The 8542-nt window shown below is 39.6% G+C and overlaps 1 protein-coding gene across 2 annotated transcripts; it reads left to right on the top strand.

The window, feature by feature from the left end:
- Positions 1–349: 349 nt before the first annotated feature.
- LOC136675951 (protein THEM6-like) lies at positions 350–6845 on the top strand. Of its 2 annotated transcripts, none has more exons than XM_066652776.1 (3): positions 350–466; positions 4771–5275; positions 6259–6845. In XM_066652776.1, coding segments are annotated over exons 1-3 (618 nt in total). In that variant the 5' UTR covers positions 350–464; the 3' UTR covers positions 6370–6845. The 2 variants fall into 2 exon arrangements, with proteins under 2 accessions (XP_066508873.1, XP_066508874.1); XM_066652777.1 differs by having other exon boundaries at positions 464–592.
- Positions 6846–8542: the final 1697 nt, after the last annotated feature.

The following is an 8542-nucleotide window of genomic DNA, read 5'->3' as shown; positions in this document are numbered from 1 at the left end:
GAACTGTTTGCTCAAATGTGGCATCCCAAATTGGCCAATGGCAATGGAAAAATGGGCCAGACCTGGGCCAGGATAGTTCTGTTTTCTGGGATTTTGGCTAATTTTCTCAAAAAAAATAATAATCTTGGCATCTGAAGTAATTACTCAGTATCTCATAATAATGACTCATCACATGATAGTGACTTGGCATTAACTCACTAAAAAGTATCTGTGAGAATGTGTTTTATAATTATGGCTTATTTTCTCAAAATAAAGCATAAGATCTTGAGAAACCAACTTATTTGCTTCTACATTATTTTCATTTAGCATAAATGGGCTTGCCGTAGTATATGGACTAGTACGTGTTGATAGCTGGAAGGGAGGAGCTTGGATTTGGGACAGAGCCAGAGTTCAGCTGTTGAGCAAGTGTGTGTGTGTGTGTGTGTGAGACAGCGAGAGAGAGAGAGAGAGAGAGCCCTGCCACAATGTAAGTTCACTCCTCACTGAACGAACTGTTCAAATGTATAAAGTTTGTTTTTAGCACCTATGCGGCTTTAGCTTTCAGCTAAACTGGAAGACGGCGAGGAAACCGAGGAACAGCTCGCTGACAGAAGTTAGTCTTCACTTCACGGTTTCTAAACACCATGGCTGTCGAGCCTGGCTCTCTTTCTGAGATTTAAGGCGTTAACTCTGGTTTCTCAAGACAGGCTTTGGAAAACAGACCGACCTGCAGTTTGTATTTGACGGAAATTATAAGTCATGAGAAGGGGTTCTCTTCAAATTCGAGCTTCGGGTTTCTCGGGTTGTCAGCGGTTGGGCGACATTCAGCAGTCGCGATATAATCGGGATATACCGGGTTTTCATACTGAAAGATCATTCCTAAAAAGGTTTATGTTAAGTTTTGGGAGCGAGTTACGCCAGTGTCCTGCCTTGAAAACACTATTAGTATATAATATATTTTTGTACGTCCTACAAAACCCATTTTTTTATTTTAATTATTATTATTATTGGGCGGCACGGTGGTGCAGCAGGTAGTGTTACACAGCTCCAGGGACCTGGAGGTTGTGGGTTCGATTCCCGCTCCGGGTGACTGTCTGTGAGGAGTGTGGTGTGTTCTCCCCGTGTCCGCGTGGGTCCCGTTTCCTCCCACAGTCCAAAAACACACGTTGCAGGTGGATTGGTGACTCAAAAGTGTCCGAGTGAGTGTGTTGCCCTGTGAAGGACTAGCGCCCCCTCCAGGGTGTATTCCTGCCTTGCGCCCAATGATTCCAGGTAGGCTCTGGACCCACCGCGACCCTGAACTGGATAAGGGTTACAGATAATGAATGAATGAATTATTATAATTATTATTATTATTATTATTATTTGCAAAGACTTGCTGCACTTGTGGGAAAGTGACTTTATTTATGCATCAGTCTAATTACAGCATAAAAACTATTTTGAATTAACATCTGTTGAACAGTTTTGAATATTGATTTTATATTGAATTTCTAATACAAACAGGAAAAAATAAATTTCTACATTTGCTTAATAATATATTGCAATGTGGATTTGTAATGTTTTCTTGTCATAAAATCTTCAGCACTGTACAAAATCAGACACTATCTAAAGGTGATGTAGCTTAACTTCCATCCAGAACAGCCCAGTAAGTTATTAAAGTTTTAGGAGCTGTTCTGTGGTGGTAAAAGATAATCCACTTGCATAGGGGAAGGGAAAGTCAAGGTTAAGAAAATAGGTAAATTATTAAAATATAAAGGAAACTTGGAAATGGAAAAACTTACTGGACGTTTTGAGCAAAATGTAAATAAAAGGATAGTCTCTAACTTTTGCACAATTCTGAATATCACTGTAAGTCTCTTTGGGGATGAAATTGAAAACTATATTGAAGTATGATACAGTGCTACAGAAGTCTGCAGCACATTTTAGAAACAGCCAAAAGGTCTATTGAAAGAAAATCAAATATATAACACCCAAACAGTGTTTTTGCCCTACAAATACAGAGGTTGGCTGTATATTTAGATTACATCAAGCCTATAACCTTCATTTCCCTGCACTGAATTGAATGAATACTATTGAAGAATAACCCACATCCTGATTGACTCTGACAGGCTATAACTAATCCTCAAGCCTCAACTTCTGCAGAATGCACATTTTCAGAATGATTTCCAGAAATAATGGTCCTCTGCTTTTCCAAACCTCCACACTTTATAAACAAAATTAATTAATCCAATCACAGAACTTGTTCACACCCTGGTAAACGCAGCGCTTAGCTTATGGTTTTACTACTTTGCTGAAATTTCGCCCATAGGCATCATATCTCTGCTGGTGAAATTAACATGGAGAAATTAATTAAGAAAACTTTTGAGAATTAATTAGAAAAGCACTGAATGGATTAATTCATTCCTTTTCAAAACGGGTAGCTTTTGAGTGGAAGCACAACCCAATTCACTTTTTGTAGTTCAGCACTGACTGAAGTGCAGGATGTTTCCTCAAGTAAGAGCCAAGCTCTGGAAATGCATGTCCAATCCATTTCCACACATTAATAGTCATATATTCAGCCAGACCTGTGTAATAGGATTGGGAATGCTGAGTGTAGAGGTGTGGGATTGATTGGTTTTAGCCTCTGTATCTTCATAAGAGTCTTTTAATTTCACATCTTTGAGGTCGTATTTTAAATGGGGTACAAACCATTATAGTTTTAGCCTTAACCTTTTTTTTTTTTAACATGCACTAAATGTCCAAAAGTTTGTCGTCATCTTTTAATGAGTGATCTTCGCTACTTCGCTACTCAAATGTGCAGACAGAATTTCAAATCTCCACATGAACCTAAGGCCACTGTGCTTGTTCCAGTTGTCAGTTAGAGGTGTATAAAACCCCCCACAACATGAAACAATGGAAGTACGTTCTCTAGAAGTACGTTCTCTGATGGTCGACCCAGTACCAGTAGCATGGGTTTTAGGGATGACTGTGGTCCTGATCTCATCATCATGCACTAATACCTGACCTCACTAAGGTTTTTGAGGATGCATGCAATCTAATCCTCACAAAAATGTTTCAGCTTCTAGTGTCAAGACTGTTACTGCAGCAGAAGGGAACAAAATTTCATTAATAACTTTGATTTCAGAAGAGACATTAGGCTTTTGAGTCTATGGACATTTTTGGAATTCAACTCTTCTTTTATAGTTAATGCCATATCATAATATGACAGTATTTACAGTGATAGAATCCCAGTTTTCTGCATGTACACTGTTCTGTCTGATGTTTCTGTGTCTTTCTACTTCTGTCGTTTGATTTACTGTGAAATATAGCAAGCTGTACCATTGCCAGATCAAATGCGCTTTTTTTTCCTTGTTTTAATGCAAAATTCAAGATGTTTGGCCTTGTTTTTCATTCTAAACTTCTAAACTACATCCTTCGCATTAATGTCAGTGAATATTGCACTGAACTCATTCCACATGACAACAGAGAGGTCTAACTCTCCTGTTTTCTCCCCATAGAGCATACCAGCTCAGCCGGTCTTTCTTGTGTAGCCCCATTACATTGAAGCCAGTACTTTACCCTGGATAAACAAGAACATACAGCAGATATTTGACTTAGCCCAGGTCACTGTCACACTTTAAAACTAAAGATATGTCCCTCTGCAGATTTTATCAGGGAGGTATAATCCCTTGCCTCATTTTCATATCAAATCGCTGCAGTGGGACTTAGTTATTGCCTTCTGCCTCTCCTGTGAGCTCCAATAGGTATTGGATGCATGCCCACTGTCCCTCTCTGCCATTAAATAGTTTGTTTTTATAGCATCTAATCTCAGTGTCACAATAAAAAATTTGATAAGCAGGCACAGGCTTTCTCAGGTCGGCATACGAGCGTCAGTACATCGCTTGGAAAATGGGTCCTCTGCTTCTGCTTCTGAAGATATAGTCTCAAAACAAGCCCATAATTCCTTTATTGGCGCATCACTAAAAGCAGGTGCTGCAGAAAAGCCATGAGTTTATATTAATGGAGTAGTAACGGAATAACTTAATTTTGGGATGAAATCCACACCCAAACTCCTCCTCCTACCCCTTCTGTGTTCTATAAATCCTCACGTCCCACCACCACCCAGCACCTTGTCTTCCATGACTGCTTTCATTTCTAAGTGGTGGGGAGTCTGGTTTTTGTTCCCACAATAAAGCCACCCAGCCAGTCAGTTTTGGGTATGATCTGGACTCTCAATTTACTTTCTGCTTGTGTAGATGTTGTGGAACATAACATTCAACATATGTTACAGAATTTTTGATGTTTGATACCAGCTAAGTTATAAAATCCAGATGTTTTGAACATATTTAAATTGTTTTTTACAGATTGGAATATTAAATTTGTCTGAAACTCCAGAGCTTGTTTTTAGGTGTACCAATAACATAAGTTATATATAGTAACATATAATTGTAATTAAATATTTAAACATTCCCCTGCTCTTTTGTAATTTTATGTTAACTTGTGTAGTATTAAAAAATGAGTCTAATGTGTATGAAGTATTAATGTGTTATGTTCATTATGGCTAACATTGAAATCACCATTTTAAATCGTATAAAACAAAACCCACATACTTTTGGATTCAATATTATCCCAGGAACTGGTGCTATTTCCTTGATGGAGCTCATAATGAATGCAGTGATGAATAATTTCTATTATTATAAATTCATTATATTAGCATCTGAGATCAAACATAGACTTATTTGGTGTAGGGTGAAATATAGAAATATTAATATAACTCTTCTAACATAGATGTGTTGCTCTGTCCTGTTTCAGGGAGGACATGTTGTTATGGGCGTTGGCCGTGTTGCTGGTGCTCTTCTGCAGTGTGGATGTTTGGTACTATCTTCGCATGCTGGGTTTGCTGATCCAGGCCTGGTGGCTCTCTCCTGTGTTTGATGTGACAGGGGAGCAGACGCTGGGGGGCCGGGTCCACCCCCATGACATCGACCTGTGCCACATGAACAACGCCCGATACCTGCGCGAGTGTGACTTCGCACGCATCTCCCTCTACGCCCGAAATGGGGTGTTGAAGACCATGAGATCCTTGGGGGCGACTGCGGTCGTCGCAGCGACCACCATCCGCTACAGAAGACCCCTGTGCATAGGGGAAGGGTTTGAGCTACGCAGCCGCATCGTCACGTGGGACGACAAAGCATTTTATGTGGAGCAGCGGTTTGTGTCGTGTAAAGACGGCATGGTGGCGGCCATCGTGTTCTGCAAACAGAGCGTACTCCGGAGCAGCCCCAGCAAAATTCTTCAGCACCTCTGCCAGAGAAAGGTGAATGTAATTCTGTGACCTCAAGACTGCATCAAATCATTCTGAAATTCTTTAGAAAATAATTCAGTTATGTTAGCCACATTGATTATGTTGTAATATATATATGTATTATGCATTATTCTCCAGCACAGTACCTCCTGCAGCCTCATCATTCTTATACTATGGCCTTATTTCCATTCATTAGTGTTCTCTTAGTACAATACTCTGCAGATACATCAGACTCCCAGTGGAAATCTCTGTGGAACTATCCCTGTCAAGCAATCTAACTGCTAGCCTAGCCACTGATTCATAGGCTAATAAATACAGCTAATATTGTCAAACTAATTTATGAAAAGAAAAAAAAACATCTGTCTATTCAGCTTGAAAAATGGAGACTGAGGTAAAGATGTCTAAATATCCAGAGCGCTGCCCCTCAGACTTTTAGCTTGTCCTCAGCTGAGTCATTTCTGTCCATTCTCTTCATCGTAACGATGATTTGAAGACCATTGTTTCAGTTATACTGCTGCAGTAAGATATTCAATTTGTCTTTGGGGGCAAATAAACAGCCTGGCCCCAAAAATCTCCTCCAAGGGAGTTTAAAAACCTCCCACCGTCATTATACATCACTAGAAAGGGGCTTTAAACAAGTTTTTCAACCAGAAATTCTCACTCAAGTATCTGCTGCAGCACTATTAAAGAATTTTATATATATATAAAATACTGTTTTTGATATCCCCTGACACACATTCGGTGAGTTTATTGTACAAACGTAGTGGAATAGAGATAAAAACATGGATTTCTTCTGCTTGAAAACTGCCTCAAAATTTAATCATAGCTCCCAACATGAAGCCAAACTTTAAGATTTCAAAATTGATTTGATTCAATTATTATCTTCATCTTAAAGCGCCACGCAGCCTTGATGCATTTTTGATTCTGTAGACTGGAGGTAACTGCAGAAATGGAGAAGCCCAACCAAAAAACTCATATCTTCATGTATTTTTCAGGTTGAAGTTCCAGAGTTTCCTGAAGAACTCCAGCACTGGATCAACTTCATGGCGGCCAGCAGCCAGACGCTCAAAGCCGAGAGTGGAACGGATGAGAAGAAGAGCGAGTGAGGACAGAGATGAATCTGCTGTCTTTATGTGACAATGTATATGTTTACATGAGGAATGCTCAGGGAGGCACACTCACTATGCATCAGCCCTCACACTGCCTGCAATGTACATTGTAAGTTAAACTCGAATATGGTTTACATTAATTATAACCCATTACCAGCACTACAGTAATTCTGGAGGACAGTTTGTGTCACAGCTTGTTTTAGCTGCCTTCTGTCCCACAAATTCTTTGTGTATTTCGTGGCATTTTCCTTCCTCCAAGTTCAGTGTATGCACAACATTTGCATACATTTTTAATGCATATTTTATTGTTTGTATGAAACACTCAGGAGATTTGCATAACACCAACACCAGGCCAAGCCCGAGCAGGAAGGATAATTGGTATTTGACACTTGCAGCATCTCGACGATGTCCTGTCCGTACTGTAACTTCTAAAACTCTGTTTACAATAAAAGGCTGACTGTCCACTTAAAGTAAAAGGGAATATCTAAATCTGAATTGAGTTTGATTTTTTTCAAGTGTCATTTGTAATGAAACAAATATTGGGTTAAACAACTCAGAGTTGGAGAATGTTCACAATGTCCTGGGGTCATTCTGGAAATCCCTGCCAAGCACATGCACCAGAAAGGGAAGAAAATTCCGAATTTCCAGCTTCAAATTAGAAATACCTGTGGGTCTCACATATACCAAAGGCTGTATTTTGACTAGAAAGAAGGATAAAAGCTGTCTATGAAAGACTCCTTTTACAGACATCCATTGTAGATATGTAGATGTATAGATATAGAATGGCTTTGATGGGTAATGTCTTATTTCTCATATATATAAATGTGTCCAAAATAATATCAGTTTATCTAAATTAGTCTTTATCAGAGCTGCAGTGGAGATGCTGGTTGAGATTGGACTGTTATAATTGAAAGGTTCAAACCGATACACTGATCTTTAATTGGACAGACTTTATGGTAAAAGAAAGAAGGCAGTTTCTCTTAGTCGTGTCTCAACAGTAAGGTAATATCTGGCCTCTATAATTGTAATTGTAATTATTTTAAAGCAGTGTTTTCTCTACGTCTGCCCTAAGCGAACGTAGCGTCTGTGGACTTCCATGTGCCTGAGGCATTGCTTGTTATTTCCAGAAAGGAACAAGTGCTTGTTTATTTTGTTGTTTATTTTCATTTTTGGAGATGCAATTAGCACATGAATATTTACATGGTTCTTTTTAAAATCAATATAAAGCATAAATCAACATTTTAAAACAATGTTGTTTGTTCTTCACTTCACCTAGAAAGATTTTGTACAATGACACTGACGTGGTGGTTTTAGTGTGTGTTGGGCTGGTACAAGTGGATTAGATACAGCAGTGCTGCTGGAGTTTTTAAACACTAGGCCTACCTGACCTACCTAGATTCTGTTGGCTGGATATTTTTGGTTGGAGGAGAATTCTTCCCAGTAAACAAGGAACGTCCCTGGACGTTCAAAATAGGTCTAAAAGTATTCTGTTCGTCAATGATATATTTTAAACATCAATGGACATCCAAATCCATCTTAATAAGTTAGTTAAGTGGTGACCAATTGATACCGGCAGTGGACGTCCAAAATATAATATTATAATATTAATAGGGCGGCACGGTGGCGCTGCAGGCAGTGGCGCAGTCACACAGCTCCAGGGGCCTGGAGGTTGTGGGTTTGATTCCTGCTCCGGGTGACTGTCTGTGAGGAGTTGGTGTGTTCTCCCCGTGTCCGTGTGGGTTTCCTCCGGGTTCTCCGGTTTCCTCCCACAGTCCAAAAACACACGTTAGTAGGTGGATTGGCGAATCAAAAGTGTCCGTAGGTGTGAGTTTGTGAGTGAATGTGTGAGTGTGTGTTGCCCTGTGAAGGACTGGCGCCCCCTCCAGGGTGTATTCCTGCCTTGCGCCCAATGATTCCAGGTAGGCTCTGGACCCACCGCGACCCTAAATTGGATTAGCAGTTACAGATAATGAATGAATGAATATTATTAATATAATATTCGTCTTTTTAATGTCTGTGTTTGGACGTCTTTTCAACTTTCATTTTCAACCTTAAGAGAACGTTGATTAGACGGCAGTCATTACGTTATTTCAACGTTGAATCAACGGCTAATTGTTTACTGGGTTAGCAGTGACACTGAGGCTTTGAAAAAACTCCATCAATCACTGCG

The sequence above is a fragment of the Hoplias malabaricus genome, chromosome X1 (assembly GCF_029633855.1).
Source record: "Hoplias malabaricus isolate fHopMal1 chromosome X1, fHopMal1.hap1, whole genome shotgun sequence".
Taxonomy (NCBI): domain Eukaryota; kingdom Metazoa; phylum Chordata; class Actinopteri; order Characiformes; family Erythrinidae; genus Hoplias; species Hoplias malabaricus.
This window is presented reverse-complemented; position numbering and strand designations above follow the sequence as displayed.

What these genes read in the sequence shown, in the direction of transcription:
- LOC136675951 (XM_066652776.1), top strand. An exon ending in AGCACCTCTGCCAGAGAAAG is followed by an intron (nt 5,276 to 6,258) that starts GTGAATGTAATT and finishes TGTATTTTTCAG; the next exon opens with GTTGAAGTTCCAGAGTTTCC.